This window comes from Diaporthe amygdali (genome assembly GCF_026229845.1).
Source record: "Diaporthe amygdali strain CAA958 chromosome Unknown NODE_58_length_245710_cov_65_198243, whole genome shotgun sequence".
NCBI classification, from domain to species: Eukaryota; Fungi; Ascomycota; class Sordariomycetes; order Diaporthales; family Diaporthaceae; genus Diaporthe; species Diaporthe amygdali.
This window is the reverse complement of record NW_026517078.1, coordinates 110,119-133,182: the sequence shown is the minus strand read 5'-3', so window position 1 is coordinate 133,182 and position 23,064 is coordinate 110,119. Positions and strand designations below refer to the sequence as shown.

The 23,064-nt window shown below is 54.2% G+C and overlaps 6 protein-coding genes across 6 annotated transcripts; 5 read left to right on the top strand and 1 right to left on the bottom strand.

Annotated features, from left to right (window-relative positions):
• Positions 1-718: 718 nt before the first annotated feature.
• J7T55_001699 (glycoside hydrolase family 5) lies at positions 719-2,824 on the top strand (the record flags this gene model as incomplete). Its single annotated transcript, XM_053135703.1, has 1 exon — positions 719-2,824. The coding sequence occupies one exon, from the start codon at positions 719-721 to the stop codon at positions 2,822-2,824; it is 2,106 nt and encodes a 701-aa protein (XP_052986636.1).
• Positions 2,825-4,245: 1,421 nt separating this feature from the next.
• J7T55_001698 (uncharacterized protein) lies at positions 4,246-7,897 on the top strand (the record flags this gene model as incomplete). Its single annotated transcript, XM_053135702.1, has 3 exons — positions 4,246-5,588; positions 5,643-6,510; positions 6,578-7,897. 3 exons carry the CDS (start codon positions 4,246-4,248, stop codon positions 7,895-7,897), a joined length of 3,531 nt encoding a protein of 1,176 aa, XP_052986635.1.
• Positions 7,898-8,687: 790 nt separating this feature from the next.
• On the top strand, positions 8,688-10,001 carry J7T55_001697 (diphosphomevalonate decarboxylase; the record flags this gene model as incomplete). Its single annotated transcript, XM_053135701.1, has 2 exons — positions 8,688-8,749; positions 8,882-10,001. The coding sequence occupies 2 exons, from the start codon at positions 8,688-8,690 to the stop codon at positions 9,999-10,001; spliced, it is 1,182 nt and encodes a 393-aa protein (XP_052986634.1).
• A 974-nt stretch (positions 10,002-10,975) lies between these two features.
• On the top strand, positions 10,976-12,390 carry J7T55_001696 (uncharacterized protein; the record flags this gene model as incomplete). Its single annotated transcript, XM_053135700.1, has 2 exons — positions 10,976-11,056; positions 11,143-12,390. The coding sequence occupies 2 exons, from the start codon at positions 10,976-10,978 to the stop codon at positions 12,388-12,390; spliced, it is 1,329 nt and encodes a 442-aa protein (XP_052986633.1).
• Positions 12,391-13,295: 905 nt separating this feature from the next.
• J7T55_001695 (cytochrome c1 heme lyase) lies at positions 13,296-14,410 on the bottom strand (the record flags this gene model as incomplete). Its single annotated transcript, XM_053135699.1, has 2 exons — positions 13,296-13,578; positions 13,701-14,410. The coding sequence occupies 2 exons, from the start codon at positions 14,408-14,410 to the stop codon at positions 13,296-13,298; spliced, it is 993 nt and encodes a 330-aa protein (XP_052986632.1).
• A 3,125-nt stretch (positions 14,411-17,535) lies between these two features.
• J7T55_001694 (uncharacterized protein) lies at positions 17,536-21,617 on the top strand (the record flags this gene model as incomplete). Its single annotated transcript, XM_053135698.1, has 9 exons — positions 17,536-17,673; positions 17,962-18,144; positions 18,654-18,947; positions 19,023-19,130; positions 19,203-19,594; positions 19,703-20,172; positions 20,777-21,331; positions 21,468-21,547; positions 21,609-21,617. 9 exons carry the CDS (start codon positions 17,536-17,538, stop codon positions 21,615-21,617), a joined length of 2,229 nt encoding a protein of 742 aa, XP_052986631.1.
• Positions 21,618-23,064: the final 1,447 nt, after the last annotated feature.

Below are 23,064 nucleotides of genomic sequence, written 5' to 3'. Positions count from 1 at the left end.
TATGAATACCCCAGAGATTAGTCGAACGAATAGAGTTCTACTATAGAGAAGCACTTCCTATTTAGCCAGACAGTCATAGAATGGAATGACGATGTGCATGTCTGCATATTAAAAACTAGTGATTTTCTGAGATTTTGCACCAGTGAGCGTTGCATGCTAATAGTCACGTATTCGCCGCTCACGTTGTCTTCGCGCCTGGGGTACTACTTGGTTCATTGAAGCCCACGTGGGAGAAGGAAGACTTGACGTGGCGGTGCATATTGGGGTCTTTTTTAACCCGACAAGTAAATAAAGACATTTCAAGAGACCTGCGTAATTTTGTACGAACTTGCGAAAACACTCCAGGAGATGTGAGGGGCCTGTTTCCCCATGCTCGAACGGCCCATTCTTAGACGCTCGCGATCAGACTATGTCCAGTATGCCGAGCTCCGGGTTGAGTAGTCAAAGGAATCCAGCCACAGTGATGAACTTGGTTAGACTCGCTTGCAAAAGTCAAGGAACGCTCCCTGACGTCACCGAGGTCCTAGAGAGAGCAAAACATAAGACGAACATCTCTTGGACTTATCGTGAAGCTTGAGCATCGCCTCAGAAACCGTTTGTCACTCTGCACCGTGCACTCCCGAATGTCATCATCCTTGCCTACTGGTGTAGAAAATCAAAACCATCAGCTTGCCTTGGACTCAACACAGGACTGCGGTCCCGCGCATCACTACACACCATGCCAACTCATTTCCACGATGAGTCAGGCCGGACCATCGTTCTAAGAGGTGTTAACCTTGCCGACGGGAAATACCCCCCTGGCCAGCCCACTTACAAGCTCTCATCACTCGACACGCATGCCAAGATCTCGTATCTTGGTAGCCCACTCAGCCTTCACAATGCACCGGCACAGCTCTCTCGCCTGCGGTACCTTGGATTCAACGTCCTACGCCTACCGGTCGTGTGGGAGGCCCTCGAGCACGCCGGGCCAGGTGTCTACGATGACGAGTACATCGCACACATAGTCTCCCTCGTGCGACTCTGCAACGATCACAACTTCCGCGTGGTCATCAACCCCCACCAAGACCTGTGGTCGCGCTTCGCAGGCGGCAGTGGCGCTCCCCTGTGGACTCTTCACGCCTGCGGGCTCGACCCGGACTGCTTCGCAGACACGCACGCCGCGGTGCGCTACGCGGAATGGCCGACAGACGGCGACAACACGACCTACGGCGGCCGCGGGAAGGACAAAGACCCGCATGCGATCCCGGACATGATGTGGACAAGTAATCACACCCGCCTGGCCGCGCTGACCTTGTTCGCGCTGTTCTTTGGGGGTAGGGATTTCGCCCCGCGGTGTAAGCTCGACGGCGTCAATATACAGGACTACCTGCAGAACCACTATTTTGCTGCATATGGCAGGCTCGCTGATGCTCTGAAAGGCCTGGAGTTTGGGTGGGATAGTATGAATGAACCAGAGCCCGGATTTATCGGGTGGAGAGATTTGGACAAGATGGAAAGGGAAGCGAGTGCCACGATAGGCAGTACGCCGAGCCCTATCCAAGCGATGAAGTTGGGGATGGGCATTGAGCAGACCGTGGACAAGTTCAAATTAGGAAAGACTGGGCCACACAAGAGCGGCACAATGACAGTGACGCCGGGCAGACGCTGTTGGTTGCGACATGAAGACTTGAGGTGGAAGTGGGACAGGTCCGACGAATGGAAGCTGGGAGAGTGTATCTGGGCACAGCACGGGGTTTGGGATATCGAAACCGGCCAGCTAAAGAAACCGCAGTACTTCGACCATCCTCCACCTGGATCGTATGAGGATGCCAGGAATGTGGGTAAGCCATTCGACTGGAAAGCAACATACTGGAGAGCGTTCTACGAGAAATGGAACGCGGAAATACGAAAACACTCGCCAAATACGATGATGTTCTTCCAGACGTCGGTCTTCGATCCTCCACCACACAGCCTGCTGTCGGATATTACACTCCATGGAGACTACATGCACATGGCATACAGCCCTCACTTCTATGACGCCCTAACAATCATGAAAGGCCATTGGCACAAGTACTGGAACATAGATATTCTAGCTCTTCTCCGCGGCCCACAAGACATAAGCAACAAACTCAAGGCCTTGCGTGTTGGCAACACCAAGGTGCGGAAAGTCATCTCGGATCAGCTCGGCGAGCTCGCCAACGACGTCAACGGCGGCGCCGAAGACGAGAACAGCCATCCTGTGCCCACGCTGATTGGCGAAACGGGCATCCCATTCAACCTTGACGGCGGGAAGGCGTACAAAGACGGCGACTATACTAGTCACGTCGCAGCAATGGACGCAATAATGAGTGGATGTGATAATCATCTCCTAAACTACACCCTATGGGCGTACAGCGCCAACAACACGCAGGAGTGGGGTGACCAATGGAACGGCGAGGATCTATCCATCTACTGCGCGGAGACTGGCTCGTTCTCAAGGCACAAGTACCTATCAGGCTTTAGAGCTGCGGCCGCTTGGTGTCGACCGTACGTCCAGTCTCTCAGCTCTGGGACCAGGATGCTGAAGATGGCTTTCGACTTGAAAACTAGCAATTTCTATCTGGAGATTGATGCTGGCAGTGGAGGGGATATTGTGATGTACATTCCTTGGTTGCACTATAGACGTTCTGATGAAGAGGATGAATTGGACGTGGAGGTGGATGCCCCCCAAGGGATGTGGACCGCGCACAGCAAGGCCCAGCTGATCCACTGGACACACGAGCAAGGCGGGAAGCTGAGTTTCCAATTGAAGAGGAAATCGGGGCCCTTGTCGTCGAAGGAACTTGGCACCATAGTTCATCGATAACCGACTGTCAGTCAGATGAGTATGGTTGGCAGCTCCGCATCATCCAGGGCGTCGGCTGTGTCCGGATTGCCGGAGGAATAATAAGGTTGTATAGTAGCTACACAGTCAGCGCTAGAATAGAAGCTGTACAATGGTGACGTTCACGGCTGTCCTTGACGCAACACAGCGCCAATCAACTTATCCACCAGACGACTAACCTTCTTCTTTGCATTGAATGAAAGGTTGATTCGAGGACATGGGGATTCCTCTGATCGATAGTTCTTTGTGTACTTCCACACGTCGGAAATGTGCGTCGGAAATAAACGGTGTTCTAGTCTCCGAGACACCGCAAGAGATCCAGCATTAAAACCTTACGACGTATACCAGAGTGGCCGCACGGCTGTGGCGTGGGCTGGCATTGGTTATCACGCTGTGAAAATATGAGACCAAATGATCACATAAGCACTTGTAACAAAGTAAAACACCCGGCAATAACGTCTTTCTTCACGACAGGTGGTGGGACGACAGGATGACAGGCCGAAATGGTACTGGTGACAATCCACGGCCGGCGCCACTTTTGCGTGCCCACAGACTAATGCAGGCGGCAGAAAGCTTGTTTAGTCTGGGATAACCTCCCGACGATCGCGGCCGATGACACCCCGGTTACAGACAGCATTGGCGGGCTTCCCAGACAGAACCACAGCAATGTCCGGGCAAACCTCCGTCGGACAGATTCATTGGCCTCCACTTTTACCCTCGGAGTCTCGTTCGACTGCCGCAGTCGTATAAAGCTCTGGCTTCAGATCTCACGACATGAATTTCGGCGCCGTTAGTCAAAGAGCGAAGACGCGAAGGTGGACTCCATATGCAAGACTACAATGACAGGGGCGGGCCGCGTGGACACCATCCAATGAATCTAGAGCAGCTTGCTCCATCGAGGCTCTAGGGTCCCCTCATCTGCACACTGGTCATTGTGTGGGATCTATGGTTCTCGAGATGGGTTCAACGGCGGCGGGCGTGTCCGCATGCTTTGGTTTTCCATGTACACACGCATTTAGAACAGATTTTCATGGATACCCCCCTACTCCTTATCTGAATTGGGCTGACATATACCTACCCCTACCCCTCAATACGTCGTCGGTCGTGTTGGTTGATCCGATCTTCCGAAATGGTGTTGGCGTGCGAGCCAACATACATAAACGTGATGGGCGTCTGGCGAATATTCAAAATGCACCTCGAGTCTATGAAACTCTTGCACTCCACATCATACATTGCTTGGACTTGATTTGTCACCTTCGTGCTTGTGTTCCGGTTCTGAATCTTGTCCCTTTGCTTGCGGCACTCATCTACAAGAATACTAGGATCTGCCAGTCATGGGTAGCGTGGTGGCACTGAGCGAGGAATATGGGCCTCCCCTGCCACAAGTAGAAGAACCCCCGTGCATGTGGAGGGACTTTCAGTCCTTCGTCTCCTCGACTCCTGACGCCCTTGCTATTGCTTGCGTCCATCAACAACCAGGACTCTTCGGCATCCCTAATCTGCCGCTGGACCACGATGCATTTCGTGAGCACCCTTACCTCCGGTGGTCCTTCAGGAGTCTCAGCCGGGGGATTGATCGACTCGTCAGGGCATGGAAGCCACTAGGCGTGAAGCCAGGCACGCCGTTGGTGACCTTTTGTCACAACAGCGCCGATTACGTGCTGGCATGCTACGCTGCAATCAAGCTCGGCTGCGTTATCATCCCGATCAGTCCTCGCAACCTGACGAATGAGGAAGAAGTCAGACACATGGTCAAGACAGCCCTGAGCGTCTGCAACGGGGAGAAGCCGGTCGTCATCGCGGGAGACGAACACTTGGCTTACCAAGTAGACGAGTCCAAGCTCTTCCCTGAGCCTCCACACAAGATCGTCTTTGGCGCCAATAGATATGCAGACTGGACTACCTTCCAGAGCTTCATGGACCAGACCGTCCAGGGTGCTGAGGACGGCGCCCTGACTCCTTCGACCCCGGACGGCGGCGGGTCAGTTCTCTTCACCTCCGGCACGACATCCCTGCCCAAGGGCATCTTCCGCACGCATTCGACCTGGGGTTTGGCATTTGTGGGCCGGAACATGCTCGACGGGGCCATGTTACCGGGCGAACGCAGCTGTTGCAGTCTTCCCAATAACCACGCCATAGGTTTTATCACCCTCACCAACTCACTAAGCTTGGGCGGCGGAGTTGTATTCCCTGGGGCCGCCTTTAATCCCGAGACTATGCTGGAGACGCTTTACAACGAAAGAATCACGCATGTAATAATGGTCCCGACAATGCTACACGCATTGACATCTGTCAAGGCAGCAAAGTATCCCGACAGACCACTATCTGACCTGAAGAATGTCAGCTTTGGAGGCTCTACCCTGACTCCAGAAACACTGAGCCTCGTCACGCAAGAACTTGGCGGTGGCGGCGCAGAAAACATCTTCGGTTGCACCGAAGGCGTGTTGTTATCCAGCAAATGTACGAACGACTTCAGCAAGATCGTAGACGGGGACGAGGTGTCGGTTGGTTGGCCAATGCCAGGCTTCGGCGCGCGGATAGTCGACCCTGAGACGGGCGAGACACTTCCGCGAAACACTATCGGAGAGCTCGCTGGCTGCGGACCTAGCATCGACGGGCCTTATATTGGCGGTGTAGGCAAGGAGAATTGGTATGAGAAGGACGGAAAACTCTGGTACAAAACAGGTGATGCTGGTCGAATGGATGAACAGGGCCGGACATTCATCACGGGGAGATATAAAGAGATGTGGGTCAAAGAAATTCTTCAGCACTTTTGCATATACTAACAGACTTTCGGTAGGATCATCCGTGGGGGTGAGAATATCTCACCTGTAGCCATTGAGGGCATTCTGGGCAAGAACCCGAGGCTGAGCGCACTCGTCCCGCAGATAGTCGGCGTAAAGGACGAGATCGCCGGCGAGGTGCCCGTCTGCGTTATCAAAGGGCCCGCTGACCCAGAGATTCGTGAGCTGATCCAGTCCGAGATCGTGCAACACATGGGAACCCTCTATGTCCCGGAAGACGTCATCTCCGTCAAGGCACTCAACTTGGAGGACTATCCACGAACGACCTCTGGCAAAATCCAAAAGGCGAAACTCGCCGCATTGGTCAAGAAACACCTTTCCAAGAGCGAGGCAATCGTGGACAGCACCATAAGGAATGAAGCTAGCCTCACCGAGGAACTGAGATTAATCTGGGCGAAAGCCGTTGGCCTGGAGCCTTCGAGGATCCGGCTCGACGCTCCCGTTGGCGAATTTGCCGATAGTATCACGGTGATGCGCGTGAGAGACAGGATCAAGCGCACGACCGGCAAGGCTCTGTCGCTGTCTGCCATGGCAGAGGCAGGGACCATCGAGGGCCAGATTAAGTTGCTGCAGAGTATGGGAGCTGGCCAAGCAAACGGGGCTCAGGAGGTAGCCGTCAAGAGACCAACTCGCCAGGGCACACCAGAGGTGGAGGATATGGCCCATCTGCTCGAAGACCCTGAGCTCCTGGAGCCAACGAAGGAGCTTGTGGTCAAGACGATTTCCAGCTTAGGTTTGGGCTGGGAAGACGTCGAGGACATCATCCCTGCCTACGACTTCGGCACGATTATGTCGCAGACGAAGCTGTATGACAGTTGGAATTTCAACTTCGCTATAAACCCAAGCCAGAAGCTCAACAAAGAGGTAAGTCTATGCACACCCGATTCTTATCCATCTCCAATGCGCAAGTCGGCACTGACAGTGCCTCCAGCAAATCCGTCGAGCTTTTGAAGCCGTCGTGATGAATAACCGGATACTCGCATCTTTTCTCGTTTGGGACTCTGATAAGCTCAATTCGAATGACGCCCTCCACGTGATTGTGAAGCGAAGTCCAAAGTTCTTTGACTTCGTTGTAGAAGATGGCGGCTCTCTCGACACCCTCGAAGACCTGAGGCAGGTCTCGTTGCACCACCCCCACCCAGACTATGCCACACTCCCCGGCCCAGTCTACCGCACCATGCTGTTCGACATCAAGGAAACTGGCTCTGCTGCAATGGTAACGTCTGTCCACCACTGTGTCATCGACGCGTCCATGGGCCAAATCACGTCGGAGGACATGGACCGGGCGCTCGGAGCCATCGCCTCAGGTGCAGTTTCGACCGAGGACATATTGTCAAAGCTCCACCCTCACGTGGATTACAAGCCATGGGCAGACTCTTACTACAACCTGCGATCTGGCGTCGAGGCTCGTGCTGCGACAAAGTGGCATCTCAGGCGTCTATCCTCACTGCCACAACACGCTGAGGCTGGCGCCCTGTTCCCATCCACCCTCATAACACCGCGCGACAAGTACAATGCCGCACTGGTGGAGGGTGACGACTGCATCCAGTTCTTGTTCGATACTCCCGATATTCACGCCCTTCGTAAAGAGTTCCCGGACATCACAGCACAGGCGGTAGTCAAGAGCGCGGTGGCGCTGATGAACGTCTATCGGACGGGACACTCGCACGCGCTCTTCACCAACCACGAGGCGGCGCGGACGTACTTCCCCTTCATCCCCAAGGCGATGGAAGACCTGAGCCCGAAGCTGTTCGAGGCGACGGACGTGAGCGGGCCGACGTACCAGAACGTCATCAACCTGATCGAGGTCAACAGATCGAGCGGGGAGACGGTGCTGCAGTTCTTCAAGAGGGTGCAGGGCGAGCAGACGCTCCTGACCAAGTACGCGGCCGCACCGCTGAGGGAGATCATGGCCGGCCTCAGCAATGGCGAGAAGCTGGTGCCGGAGGTGATTGGGGCGCAGGTCTACAACTGGGTCCCCGGCCTCCAGGGGGCCATCGGGGGCACGAACCCGCATCACCACCACGAGGTGTTGAGTGCGGTGGTCAGACCGCACCTGGGGCTCAGCCTGAACTGTGGGCTGGGAGGCCCCGAGAATCAGACTGTTATTGTGCAGGTCCGTGGCGATGGGTTCGAACTGGATGGGCTGCGAAAGATCGGCGAAGAGATTGAGGCCATCACGAAGTGGCTTGTGACGAGGTCGAATTGGGAAGTTCCCGTGGGGCAGTTTGAAACATCTCTCAAGGTTTAGGTAGAATATACGGAGGCAGATCTGACCCAATACCATGAGTGATAATGCAATCATCCACAGCGCAGACACTTCTCGAAGCTGTCATGCCATGTTGCACAGAGTATTCGTGCGTGTGTACTGGTACCTCTGTTGGTCCAGTTATTGGCCCTCAAGCTCATTGCTGGAGCTGTAGCTGTCCCACTACAAGTGCTCCTATACGTTGGAGTGAAAGCTTACTGTCTCGGACTTCTCTGGGCCCATCGGAGTCCGGGCGTGCTCTCCTCGGGATTGCTTCATTCATAATCTGCTGGGATTGAGTAGAGAATGGCCTGGTCTGCCAAGAGCTCGGATATCAGTGAGCACTGCATCGTCTTCAGTAAAAAGAGACAGATACTTTCATCTGGACTTCTCTCGCAAAGAAATGCTCTCTAGAGACAGGTTTGGTTAATTAGATGAAATGAGAGAGGTCGGAGACCGGTTTGAGGCTGGGCGAATTGATGTGGATGGAGCTGTATATGAGAAAGGTACCCGAGGTACATATTCGTGTAGGTGAAGGCGGTACCGAGTAAGACAAACTAGGCCTAGTCTTTCTTCACAGATAACTTCCAATGCAATGCGGGGCAGCAGCACAGGCGTGGCAGGCGTGGGCAGGCGTGGCAGGGTCCAATTTCAATGCTGCCCCACCATGGCCAACCAGGAAGACGATGGGCGGCTGGAGATATAATAGATAGCTGCGTTGACCGCTACCTGCTCCCATCACCTCCTGCCCACGGCTCTTAAGGGAAGGCAAACAACTGTGTTCATAATCAAGATGGCCGACAACAAGGTCTACCGGGCCAGCACCACTGCTCCCGTCAACATCGCCGTCGTCAAGTCAGTCTGCGACTCCATCTTCCTGCTCCTCACCTCCTCCCCCCTCCACCTCACACCCGTTCCCCCCACTCTGCTCTCTACCCTCCCGCTCTGAGCTTTTGCTAACCTCACGTCTAATTGTCCGGGCTGTAGGTACTGGGGAAAGCGTGACCCCAAGCTCAATCTCCCGACCAACTCGTCCCTCTCCGTCACCCTCTCGCAGGCCGACCTGCGCACCCTGACCACCGCCTCCTGCAGCCCCTCCGACCAATCCGGCCCCGATTCCCTCCTCCTCAACGGCGAGCCCTCCGACATCTCGGGCGCCCGAACCCAGGCATGCTTCCGTGAGCTCAGGGCCCGCCGCAAGGCCCTCGAAGATGCCGACTCCTCGCTGCCCAAGCTCAGCCCGCTGCCCCTGAAGCTTGTCAGCGAGAACAACTTCCCCACCGCTGCCGGCCTGGCCTCGTCGGCCGCTGGCTTCGCTGCCCTCGTCAGGGCCGTTGCCAACCTGTACGAGCTGCCCGAGAGCCCGTCCGAGCTGTCCCTGATTGCGCGCCAGGGCTCCGGGTCCGCCTGCCGCTCCCTGTTCGGCGGCTATGTCGCGTGGCGCATGGGGTCCAAGGAGGACGGCACCGACTCCAGGGCCGACCTGGTCGCCGAGGCGTCGCACTGGCCCGACATGCGCGCCCTGATCCTGGTCGTGTCCGCGGCCAAGAAGGGAGTCAGCTCCAGCTCCGGCATGCAGCAGACGGTCGCCACCTCCGGGCTCTTCGCCCAGCGCATCGCCACGGTCGTGCCCAAGAACATGGATCTCATGGAGAAGGCCATCAAGGACAGGGACTTTGAGCTGTTTGGCGAGGTGACGATGCGCGACAGCAACTCGTTCCACGCGAGCTGCGCCGACACGTACCCGCCCATCTTCTACATGAACGACGTGTCCCGTGCCGCTGTCAGGGCGGTCGAGAAGATCAACGAGGCCGCCGGGCGCACCGTGGCAGCCTACACATTCGACGCGGGTCCCAACTGCGTCGTCTACTACCTGGAGAAGGACGAAGCTGCCGTCGTCAGCACCTTCCACGGGCTGCTGCCAGAGGTCGGCGGCTGGAAGGAGGGCGCTGCCGGGCTGAAGACTGCGGGGGTGGCCCTCGAGGAGCCTGTAGCCGCTGCAATCAAGACGGGCGTGTCCAGGGTTATCATGACTGGCGTTGGCGAAGGACCCATCAAGACGGACGAGCACCTGGTTTCGGAGACCGGTGAGCCTGTCAAGCGATAGGCAAGGGCAAGGGCCGACGAGGAATGACCGAGACACGTCCTGGACCAAATAACCAGAACAGCAAGAGAGAGAAAAGGAAGTGGGAGGAGACGCCTTCGGTTTTCTGGCGCATTATTCAAAATTTGGACTGTTGGAGTTTTGTGAAAAGCCATATCTGTCATGATAGATCAAATACCTAATACCTACAGCAACAGCCATGAACCCTTGGTTCTCGTGCTTGATGGGCACATGTCCCTTTCCGAAGCATCTATCTGCCTCTTGTAAAAGCCATTGCCCAGGACATCTGCCAAGCTCTGGTCTGGTCTCGCGTTGTGACAAATCATCTCAGACCCTCTCTATCTTGCTCTCTAGGTTCAGGGTCCTCATGGCCTGGAGGGCCCAAGCTCCCCCACAAGCTACAGTACCTGGGTACCTGAGTAGCGCTGTTGATCCCTTAAGCTGATCTCTCCAGCCCGGGGATTGGGGCTTATCAGCCGTTTCTCAGCACCTTATCGCAGCTCTCACCCTGTTGTGCCGACGTCACTGCTGGTCCCTTCATGCACCCGCAGCAAGTAAACAGTTGCTGGTCGCAACCACCTGTGATCATTCTGACTGTCCAATTCCTGGAATGCAAATAGTCCCAAGGTCCTCCTTGTATCTCACAGTCTACAGCTGTCGTGGTTGGCACCTGTGTCTCTTTGCTCTGAAGCTCCGAGTCTCCCGTACTATCGATCTGTTCAAGAGGATGACGAAAGCTTAATTCGTCCTTGGATCCCCAATCTCCATTAATTACTGTACCCTGACTCTCCTTCATTTGGGTAAACCTCTTCCGACTGCGTCCATCCTTCCGCCCACCCATCCTACCTCCAGTCTGTCCTTTCCCTCCAGAAAACTTTTCCCTCGGCGAGCAAAGAGCAACTTGGCTCCTGTCAGCCTCCCGTCAGCCTCCTGTGTCTTGTCTCGTCTCCCCTTCCATCCTCCATGTGCTGGCCAAGATGAGCAAGATCTGCGACATCGACGAGTCGGGCGATGTCCTCGCGACATATACTGGCAACGAGAAAGATGGCCTCAAGGTGGTACGTTACAGCTGTCTCAAAGCTGTCGCCATGCTCTACATCACTCTATCTCTGCAGCATATTGACCGCTGGCTGACTGGACGTAGGAGAAAACGCATACTCCTCTCCCCAAGGCTATCCTCTATGCCTTCCTTCCCGCCGGCTTCCCCCATACCGTAACCGATGACTACCTTGCCTACCAAACATTCGATTCACTGCAAGCCTTCTCCTCCTCCATAACGAACCTCCTCGCCAACCGCGCCATCCTCGAGGGCCTGGGCGTGGGAAGCTCAAGCCAGACGCCCACCACCGCCCTCCTCCTGCAGATCATCCAGGATACCTTCTCCCGTCTCGCCACCATTCTGTTTGCCCATCGCATGGGCCAGGCCATCGAGCCCGAGTGCAAATACTACCGCTTTCTCGCTGATATCTTCAACGACTGCAGTCAGTTCCTCGACCTCCTGCTACCGGCCTTGCCTCTCCTGCCCAAGGTCTCCGTCATGGTCACCGCCTCCGTTTTGCGATCATTGTGTGGTGTCGCTGCTGGCGCATCCAAAGCCACCCTCAGCGCCCATTTCGCAACAAATGGGAACCTCGCCGAACTCAATGCGAAGGAGCAGAGCCAGGAAACCGTCGTCAGCCTTATGGGGATGTTGGCGGGCACTCTACTCGTCAAGCTGGTCGAGGACAAGACAGCCGTGTGGTGTTGGATGGTGGTACTGGTGGGCATTCACCTCATCACCAACTACTGCGGTGTGCGCTGCGTCAAGATGCGCACCCTGAACCGTCAGCGCGCCACCATCGTCTTCCGCGAGTTTCTCGAGACGAAGACCGTGCTGTCTCCCACCGAGGTTGCGAAGCGCGAGTCCATCATCTTCAATAGCCACGGCAACATTACCTCTAGGGCGGCTGAGTACAAGGGAACGGCTGACTTTGGCGGGTACGGAGATGTCATGAACTTCAGGCCGTGGGGATATCACAGATATGTCTTCGACACCGAGGACTACTTCATGGGCATCTGGCAGTGGGGGCCGAGCTTCACCATCCGGATTGCCATCAAAGAAGGGAAGAGATCGGACAACGACCCGCTGTTGGCATGGTTCGACGCTGTTGCGCACGCCTACTACTTTGACACAGCCATCTTCAAGGACGGGCTCGGCGGCATGGGCCATTACGAGAATGAGGTTCCTGACGACCACCTGGTCGGCTCGGGTGTAGTGGACCGTGAGACCAAGCTGGCGTTGCTCAACGCGCTGAGGGACAAGGGCTGGGAGGTGGAGAATGCGGCAGTCGAGACCAAGACGCCCGTACGGGTCAGGGTCGGTGGCAGCGAGAAGAGTCTCAAGGGCACGTAGGATACGTTCGACTTTCCTTTGGCTTTCGTGTTTCGGCTCCCCTTTCTCCTCATTTTGCCTCATTCGACTACTGTGCCAGGAAGCCGGCAGGCGGATTTGGTTTGCCCAACGGTCAGGGACATGGAAGTTTCTAGGCGACAAGTGCGGCCAAACAGAACGTGGATGCCAAAAGGCAACACAAGGCATAAAGCCATTCGCAATCGGGGTTTCGCAATCGCATTTCCCTTCTCCCCTTGCACGGAACCTCACCTAACCAGTCAGGAGCAGCTTGCTGATGTGCGATGAACACAGTGCCACCAATATCGAGCGAAAAGGATCATGGCCCGCTCATCCACCGACCACCTTCACGGCAGGCGAAACACGACTGATGTATCTTTTCTGGCCTAGTTGGCTGATGTCTTGACTGTCGTCATGACTTTTTGGGTGGTGTCAAACTTGCAAGGCGTTGGCGGCAGGACATAGAAAATGGTAAGGGACTTAGGGATCGAGCAATGGCAGAAGCATAGCCTTGTTAGATGTTTGCTTATAGCAAAGCGGAGATATGATTTTCCCCCTTACAGATTTAGTTGAAGAGGTACATGATGCCTGACATCTTCGGACCTACACGATGATTTGAGAATACACGAAACAAACCGTTGATACCCCAGTGTCTGTTCATTATACACTCCAAGTGCCATGTCAGTCTTGGTCAATCGCAGCCGCTGAAACCTCGGACGCCGTCCAATATTGGTCGTGGTTCTCGTATAGCCAAGTCGTACATAAGGCCTTGCCTGCGATGCTGCAGAAGACGTGCGCATTTCGACAGAGCAGACAAAGTAGCGCCCTTCAAGCCCAGCGCAGCACTCTGCTTGCACCGCCCGTCTCACCAAACACCCTCCTCGGGCTCTAGGGTCTCAAACCCTTCACTACAACCCAACGGCCCTACTGGCCCTCATCTTGATGCCCTCCCAGGTATTGAGTTTCGGCCTCACGTCCAGGTAGAAACTCGGCTTGCCCCCGGCCCTCGCGGCATCAGGCCGGCCGGCGTAGAAGTCGATGACGTACTCGACCTTTGTGCCGCAGCGGTCGACGACCCAGTCGTGCCTGTCGAAGGGGGCGGTGTAGCCGAGGAGGGTGTTGAGGCGGGCCTTGGGGGACATTGTCGTGCTGAGGCCGGTGAAGGAGTAGAGCATGGGTCCTTGGGGGCAACTAAGATTTTTCAACATGAAGAGTCAGCACACACACACACACAATCACATCTTGCTTTGTAGCTGATCCTACAGACAGCAGGGCGAGGGAAAAGAAGAAGAAAAAGAAAAAGAAAAACGTACGTGGAGGACGCATAGGGCCGCTCCCACTCGCGGATCTCCTTCCAGGCCCGCTCGTTGACGGCGTTGTGGATGGGCACGACCGTCTTCATGTCCTGGGCGCGCGTGTCGTGGCCCTTGCGCTTCATGGCGTCGAAGAACATCTTCTCGCTCGGGTACACCCAGTTGCCCGTCTTGGCGTCGGCGCCCGTCTCCGTCTCGTGGTTCACGGGGCACGCGCTGCTTGTGGCGCCGGCCGAGTGGGAGCGCGGGATCGTGGAGACGACGCGGTCGGTGCCGAGGGGGCCGCCTGGCCGTTGTGGCTGTTGCTGATGTGGTTGTTGTGGTGATGATGGTAGTTGTTGGTCTGTTGATGATGTCTTAGAGGAGAGGAATGGTATCCGTGGCCACTGCCATGTCGAACTCGTAGGTTTCGAGGTCGGTGATGTCTGAGGTTGTGTCTGTGTGTCCTGGATCTCCTGTGCCTTCTGTGCAGCTTTCGCCTGTGCCATCCAAGCCTCTCTACTCCGGTGGTCGACGGGGCACTTTTCCCCGCCGGTGGCGTCTGGGCCGCCAATGTCCTTGTTCATCGTGAGAGCTGTCGTCGCCGTCACCACCGCCGCGTTGTTGCCTCCCTCTGTGGCGCTCGTTGCTGCCCCAGTCTCCGTCCCTCCAACGTCCGCCAGAGCCTTTCGATTCAAGAACAGGGTGTCTAGGAGATCTTGCTGCAGCATTATGAAGTCGATGTCGGTGCCATGGTGGTCTGTTCAGTCAGGAGAGAGAGAGAGAGGGAGTGAGGGAGGGAAAGTTGTAATAATTATCAGGCTAAATCGAGCCTAGGATTATTTGCTTCCAGACGAAGGCGAGACAAGATCAGCTGTCTTGGGCCTGATTTTGCTGCCGGCCGGGCGGGTCACAGTCTGGGTCTGAGCCTGGGCGTTGCTGGCTAGCGGGACCTGAAAATCTTGAGCTTGGGCCAGCAGCCACCAGACCCGGTCGCCTGGGCCCGCTGCGGCAGTGGGCAGACTGGATGAGCGCGAGGCAGCTGGTGGCCTGCCTCGCCCGCTAAATTTAGGTGCGGCCCGAGGGGTTGGAAGCATACTGAAACAGTCGAGTTCCTTGGGTGTTTATGTGTTTGTTTCGTAGATGATCTGCCCTGTCTGCAGTGTCGACTTTCTGGACGGACGAGAGTGTGGCTTGAGCTGTTTTCTCTCTTGGTTGGTTGCTCAAGCGAGGATCAATATGTTTTGTGTTATGGACGGCCCAAGACTGGGTGACATGCCATTGATATTCCCTTCTCTCCTCTTCTTCCTGCTGCCAGCTTCTGCTCATGGTTTTTGGGTTGTCCCACAATGCCACATCGAGATGCTGACCGTCAGCCACTCAACAGGCCCGAACAAGACAAGCATTGAGTTGCACCAGCCGAGCCCGTCATAGACCGTACACATCTTCTCGCATACCCTCGCATCCCCGAGACCTTGTGTTGTTTTTTTACTCGGCCACGTACGCTCTGACATACAGACCACTGCAGGGGCAGTCATGCCCAGCAGAGTCCTGATCGCCCACCGAGATGAGAACACACGCTCCTGCATGCAAGGTGACTTGTGATTCGTGACTCGCGGCTCGGATGGCCATTCATGTGCACGCAGCTGAGGCACCTGGACGTTTTGTCTAAATCGAGTACGTGACAACTGTGAATCGGGAAGTGGGAGGTTGATATATGTAGGTTTGAAGTGTTGGGAGCAACACAGCACATTAAGCTTCTTTTCAATTTGTCTCTTTCCGTTGGGCCAGCTACACCGAGTTGCCCACGGAGAAGTTGGACCACCACATCTGCAGTGATGTGCAGGTGGTCTAAAGTTATTCACGCTGCGTTAATCAAACACACTGTCGACGTCCTGACCACCGGTGCCCTGGTATCACGGCGTAGTGTCTACATGCAGGTGCATCCTATGCTCCTGTGTGCGAGCTGCGACGTCACCCATGCCCAAGTGTCGTGAAAAGGTATTGGTCACTTCTCATGTCTGAGATCCTCATCGACTGCATCACAGCTCTCAGACGACGCATTCATATAACCCCACATGCTTTCACATCATACTCACCGAAAACTCACCCATGCGTGTCGCGCTCAAGATTGGAGGGCGAAAGTGTACGCATGTCTTCATTCAAGGACATTATTCGCACTATCATGATGGCGTCCTCGACCTGCAGCCAAGACAGCTTTCTTTGGAGCTGATGGCTCACGACTTACACGCCAGAGAGCATCATGTCGAACCCCCAATATATCCTAGGAAACCAGTCAATTCAAACCCAAGGAACGTGATTGCGGTATTTCGGGAGCAAGCAAGCTGTAAAGGCGCGAAGAACTCCATGATGGGCGTTGCGCAACTAGTTTCAAGTATCAGGACGATCTACATCTCTGTCTATTAATACCCTACAGAGTTGTCCAATATAGCTGAGCAGCCAGCCTATGAACGTTGCTGGAGGCCTGCATCAAATTTTCGGAAGAATTCATGTTTGATTGAATGACATTCGGTACATACGATTCGTCACCCTTGGGCTGCGTTAACGCGGTGCGACGAATGTAGGAGGTGCTTCCACCGATGTATGCCTATGCAAATTGCTGTCAAGCATCATTTCACTACTTTGAAGCACCAAGCAAGCCGATGCTGTTGGGTCACCATGTGACCCAACAGATGTGCAATTGGCCACCCAAAAGGTTGAGCATCACAGTAAAGAGCCTTGAGGTACGCACAATGAGTCACCTCGTTCGCAGGAGAAACTCGACTAACACTCACTATGCCGTGAAGCTTTGACTCTTCGCTTTGAGATTTACTCTAAACTTCTGCTTCAACTATCGGAATCAGAACGTAACTCATGCTAAGCTGGTGTAGCAATTGCCTTGCAGGCTTGAGTATGTCTCAGATACCCACAACTTCAGACATACTATCTGCACGAAATCATGTGAGACGAACTCGGAACATGGCATAGTATCCCTTGTTCTGCGGAATTCTCATTAGTTTGCGCAAAAGGGTATGAACAACGAAACGGAGAATGCAGTGAGAGGTTGTCCAAAAATTGTAACCATGCCAGGCAGTCCCAAGAATCAGTCCTTGTATTTGTCTGGTAGGTACTTCGGATTTTGCGCATCACACCTGACTACTTCCTAAAACCGCGCCCAAAAATTCCATGCATTCTTTTGTAATTCAATCGGCAAACTCTTCAGCGGAACAAACCCACAGGACGAGTCTTTGTATCTTTTATCAAGACACTTGTGCTCGTCCATGTCTCCTGCTCGGCACGCCCATCCCGTTTAAATCCTATGACACTTAGGCACTGAGTAGCTACCTAGCTTTGAGGTCTCTTAAAGCTGTACATATTTGCGACCGAGCAGCTTGGTATTGCTCTAGACTCAAATTGCAGCTTTCGATCCTGGTCCGTTTTCAACACAGGATGTAAACCCCACGACATGGACTCGTGAAAGCCAGTCGGTATTCACCAGGTTGCTCGGATCTCCTTGGTATAAAAATTTGTAATAAGCATATCTAATCCTTCTGCGAATTGGTCATGAGGGCTCCGAATAGCCTTGATATTAGCAAAAAGTTCATTTAGGTTAAGTTAGACCTTCTTCTTCCGGACAGTTCTACTAGTCTCAATTTGAAGTTCTAGCTCAGAACGCCCTCTGATACGCATCAACCTCGCCCAGTTGAAGTCACCAGTAGGAATTAGCCCGACCGTCTGGCTTTCACACCCACGACGGCCATTGGTTCCACCGACGGGAACGGCGCCGTTATGGCTTTTGGGGTACGGATGCAAAGGGGGTGCAACTGATAGACAGTTCTGTCAGCCCGCCCACAAGATGGAGTACCACCAGCGTGCTCACTGCCAGACCTCGGGACCTCTGCTGCCCACATCCGTAACGCGTGCTTGCCTGGATATCCGTGTACCAATGCAGATAGACAAGTCTGACCCCAACACACAGCAAGAACTCATAAGCGTACGTTTCCGGGGGGACGTAGTAGCCCATACTAGACACCACGGAGCCATAGTGAGGACCCAGACAACTCAGAGCAACATATGATAGTGGATGAAGGTACTAGTAGCGCTCTGAATAGGCACCAAGATGTTGCCTGCGGCGGTGCGTACAGCGACCACGCCTAGGTACTGACGGCTTTTCCAGACTCGTGGAATCAGCCAGTAATCATGCCCTGGAGCACGCCCAGGTCACCGGCTCGCACACCCTTAATTGAAAATACAGCTTGGCTAAAGCCTGTGGTGGGATAAGGCTGCAGCAGATAGCGAGTACAACATGCCCATCGCCGGGCAGAATGGAAGTGCGCAGAGGCCGAAGGGTCCTGGCCCAAATGAAAGCTCCACGTCCGATGAGAGCCGGACTCATGGATGCAGGTCGAGATGCGGGCCGCCTCATAGTCTCAAGCCATTCCAGTGCTTCCCGATGCACGGCAACGTACGCTGCAACCTGAGGGCACAGCCTGCAGATTTGCAAATAATGTCGTTCGAACACGGGGGCCGAAGAAGCTGTCATGGTGGCAGGAGCCGTCACACGGCAGGCGAGGATCAGCACCCCCCGTTGGACTGCGGAGTACTGTACAGAAAGAGCTGCGTAGGCCGACGTTGCCTCGTCCCAGGTGCATCAATGGGGGCGTAAGCACGTGCTACACTTGGCAGACAGCGGCAGCACGCTTGCGAAGTCCTCCGGGGCGCTTTGAGGGCTGCGGGTAAATCAGACACACATGAGAGGCTCTCTCGGTCTTTTTCGTCCTTACAATTAATATTGCCTGAAGTTCACCTGGACGCACGTCTTGAATTAGCATTTGTTGTGCAACGGCTGATGAGGGGTGATGGGCTGATCCCCCATGTTTATGGATGATGTAACTCTTTGCTTCCAGGCGCCGATCGTTGTGTTATTCATTCCATCGCCCCATCCCATCTTGTCTTTCTTCATTGCGTCAGCAGGTGTTGCGTTCCTCCACCACCGCCATCAAGGCGCCCATATGCATTTCGCATTCTGTTTCACTCCCGCTTTCGGAATTTGTCATGGACCCCCATGGTGATTACCCAGCAATGGTGCCCCCTCCTGGGGTAGTTCCTAATTTTGACAACTATGGAGGCCAGCACGCCATGGGATATGCCGCTATTATTATTTGCAGTACTCTTGTGTTACTTTCGACCTCGTTGAGAGTCTGGTCACGTCTGATGATGAAGCCTCGATCGTTTGGTATTGAAGAAGCATTGCTCATTTGTGCACTGGTCAGTAAACACTTCCTTCCATACTATATGGATAACTATAATGTCTATATCAGAAGCTGATATACCGTCTTCTAGGGAACCTTCTGTGGATTTGTCTATTTGTGCTATGAGGTGGCAATGTTCCCTGGTACCTTTGCTCATCAATGGAACATAAGACTAAGGGATATGAACAACTTCAATTGGGTCAGCGGCTTATATTATAGTCCAACTCCTGCGTGGTGCTCCAAAACAACACTTGCTTACTGAACTCGGTAGCGTGTCAATACGAACTCGATCTTATATGGCCTTATCCTTGTGCTGCTAAAGGTGGCTATCCTGATCGACTGGCTACACCTCTTCAATCCTTTGAGGAACCGCGACGCTATGTTCTGGACAATTCATATCCTAGTGGCTGCAAACGTGATCTATTGCGTTTGTGCGACCTTCCTGTGGGCATTTCGCTGCACGCCTCAACGGAAAATTTGGGACGTCTTCTATCAAGGGGGTTACTGCCCCATCGACGTAAAGATTTTGAATGTAGTTTCATCTGTGCTCAATCTTGTCTCCGACCTCGCTGTACTGGCCGTTCCGCAATTAATCATCTGGAGGCTGAATATGACGAGGGCTAAGAAAGCTAGCGTGGCAATATTGTTCCTGGTTGGAATTGGGTGAGTTGCCCCTCCCTTGGTTTCTAGGTGCCTCGTGGTGAAGGTCGATTTTGCCAAGAGATATGCGGTCTACGAACGAATGTCCAAGTTAAGCTGACCTCACTGTAGCGCCATTGTCATGGGACTCTGTCGAATGATCTGGTGTACCAAGATCCTGAAATCAGATGATGCCACATACTATGTTCCCATTATGGGTTGCTTCGCCCTAGGGGAGATCACGGCCGGGTTCCTGATCATCGGTATACCCCCAATCCCCAAGTTGTTACGCACTTTATTCGCGGATGATTCAGGTATACGAAGTTTCCTCAGTAGAATCGGGGTCCTGGGCTCCAACGGGAGCAGACGCAAGACTCAAGAGTTGGTGGGCGGCAGTGACAGGACCGAGAGACCCTGGCGTAGCGCTGCACATAAGAAACCTCGTGGTGCGTGGGAGATAACTGAAAACGACACGTTTGACCTCTTGTCTGTCACGTCACATGCTGAGGCGGATCGGTACCCAGGTCATGATTTGAACGGCAACATCCCGCAAAATTCTATCAAGAGGGACATGAGGGTAGATGTTGCCAGCGAACGGATGGGTTAGCTTTTACGTGTGAAACATTGAATTTGTTGGAAGAAGGTAGTTTGGGGGTTGGGTATAGTGCAGACAACCTCTGTTTATGAATTTTGTGATGGGCCAGAGAGGTTTATGAGAGTTGTACTAGCATAGATCTGTCGTGCTTTGCAGCCTCAACCCTCAGTAGAGTGAATACTTGAATTCGTGCGTGCCTCGGAAGAGCTATTCAAAGTGAATATAATAGTTGTGACTTTTTGGCCAAACAAGCGCAGTGTAGGTATTTCGTACGAGTTTCCACCTTGTCTTTACTTGCTCCTTTCGACTTCCATAGCTCAGCCAGGATCGTGCTGGAATGACCTGTGGCAAGCCCTAACGAGTCCAGACCCGAGCTTATATTTTGGGTTAGGAACGTGCCCAGGCTTGTCATTCGCTTAGGCAGTGACCAACTCGTGTTGGTGTTCAACCTTTCCACTTGGGTCACCATGGATGCCTGTCATGCAGCCGGCCCCCAACCTGTTGGAAGTATGCGACTTGTGCAATAAAAAGCACACGTAAGCGAGCAATCCCCACGACACAGGGCGCCTAGCCATTCTCTTGAAATCTCCGATCGTAGGACAGCATCACAGTGGAACTCGAAAATGTCTACGCCACCCCAGAAATCCGTGCTCATCACCGGCTGGTCGGACGACAGCATGGGCGCAGCCCTCGCGGTACCGTAGCCTTCCATGAAGCCGGACTACGCATGTTTGCAACCAGTCACGACCCAGCCAAGATGGCACAGCTCGCCCACAAGGGCGTCACCACTCTCCCCCTCGATGTAGTGTCGGCGCCGTCCATCGCCGCGTGCGTCTCGCAGCTCCCGGTGGACTCGCTCGACATCCTGATTTATAACGCGGGCGCCAACTACATGATGCCCGCCGTCGATGCCGACATCACGACCGGCAAGCAAATTTTCGATCTGAACTTCTGGGCACCACTTGCTGTCGCGCAGGCATTTATGCCACTGCTGTTGGCGTCCACGAATGGGGCTATAGTCGCCAACCACACCTCGGGGACAGTGACTTTCCACTTCCCGTTTCAGAGCATCTACAGTGCCTCCAAGGCCGCGCTGGCCACGCTAACTAATACCATGAGGCTAGAAGTACAGGCTATAATCAACGTGCATATCACCAGCTGTTGTGGTCCTAGATGTGTGCTAGGCCGTGCAAATCACGTGAACGGGCTCCATGGATCTAATCAATTTTTGCTACTTGTTTGCTTCAAGACACGTGAGAAGTAAGATTCGTATGACGGACGTTGCTATGATTACACCGGCAGCTTCATTGCCTAGCAGGAGCGAGAAGTCACGTAACATTGGCGAGGCATGCGCTGAGACGCCTTACGTAGCTAGCAATATCGTAAGGAAGAGATCGAGATCTGATAGCTCTTGTTTGACCTGGGATGCTTACGACTTCATAGAACAGCTGAAACATCTTCACGACTTGTATGCTCTACTAGTAGGTAAGCATAGAAAAATATCTTGAGAAAGCGATCAACTGGCCCTGGACAATCTTCCCTTCGTCTACGATCTACCAGACCCGGTCTCATGCATGCCGAATATTTGCGGAGCTAATCTGCGCGGGTAAGTAGTGCTTACTGTGCAGTTTGAATCGCCTGTCGGTCCGCGAAGCACCTCTCTGCCGATGTCACCAACGACACTGACCGAAATAGCAACCAGCGCGGATAACGGCATGGAAGTTTGCGGGGAGTCGGGAGACGATCGCGGGGCCCCAGGATCGTTGGGCTGCAGGTCAGGGTAAGGTTTTCTCTTATTCGTGCCATGCATGTTGGCATGGATGCTGCAGAGTGAGTGCGAATGGGAAGCGAGCCTTCTGGCTGCCGGAAAGGGGTATCCTCGCAGCCCTGAAGGAACACCAACCTGGATAACACGGGCACGGCCAAAGCCCACCGTGGTCCGAACCAGACGTCTCAGACCTCGTCAAAAACCTGTTCTAGGCTGGGCTGAACGTTGCTGCATGCTGACAGACTTTGTGGCTGTTGGTCCTTTGGACATAAGCCCGGCAAGTAAAATTGAGATTCTGACTGGTTGGGTGGTGTATCACGGGAACATGTTGGCGTGGTGAGCTGTAGCAGGTCAAGAGATCGTTGTGACTTTATCGGCCCGTAGGATTGATTGGTGTGTTGGATCGTCAGCTGGCTTGATGCTGAAATGACATGACTAACTAGTCTCCATATTGTATACAATCTAGGCCAGTGGGTGGTGTGAGGATGTCATTGATAGCCGTAGGAATAGGCCAGCCAGGAATCGTCTGTGGCATCAGATATTGCATCCAGAAGCGTGAGTTGACAATACTCTTTCTGGCTGTCCGGGTCTGCGCGTGGTCAATGCATAATCAGGCACAGGAACGAACTGTACGGCGACACCATTTCCTCGGTAGCGCGGCAAGCCGGTCATTAGAGAAGTACCGGCTCCGTCCGACAGCAGGCTGGCTCGCGAGCCCTGGGGTGATTGTTGTGCTGAGCACGAGCCATATCAAGGTACGGCAAGACGAGGTGTGAAGCTGTTCGTGAAGATAGATCCGGCCGCCCGGGACAACACCAACCGAGGCAAACCAGGATTGAAGAGGAAGCCTCTCATTGCTGGAATAAAGCCGTGTCCGCGTTGTTAAGGTACAGTATGGGGCTGCACGGTCTTCAGTGCGCCTCTATTCTATACCAGGCAAACAAGGTTTGACAGTGGATTCGGGCCGGGCTCCAAAAATCAAACGGATAGCATCCCCTGGCCCAGCGCCTGTGATCCGCGGGTAGCCTTTTTCATCGATCGTTGAACTTGTGAGTAGCGTCCAGGGTACTGGCCGGCTTGGCACTAATTCCCGAGGAGGCCCATGGCTCCCGTCACGCCACTGACGATGTC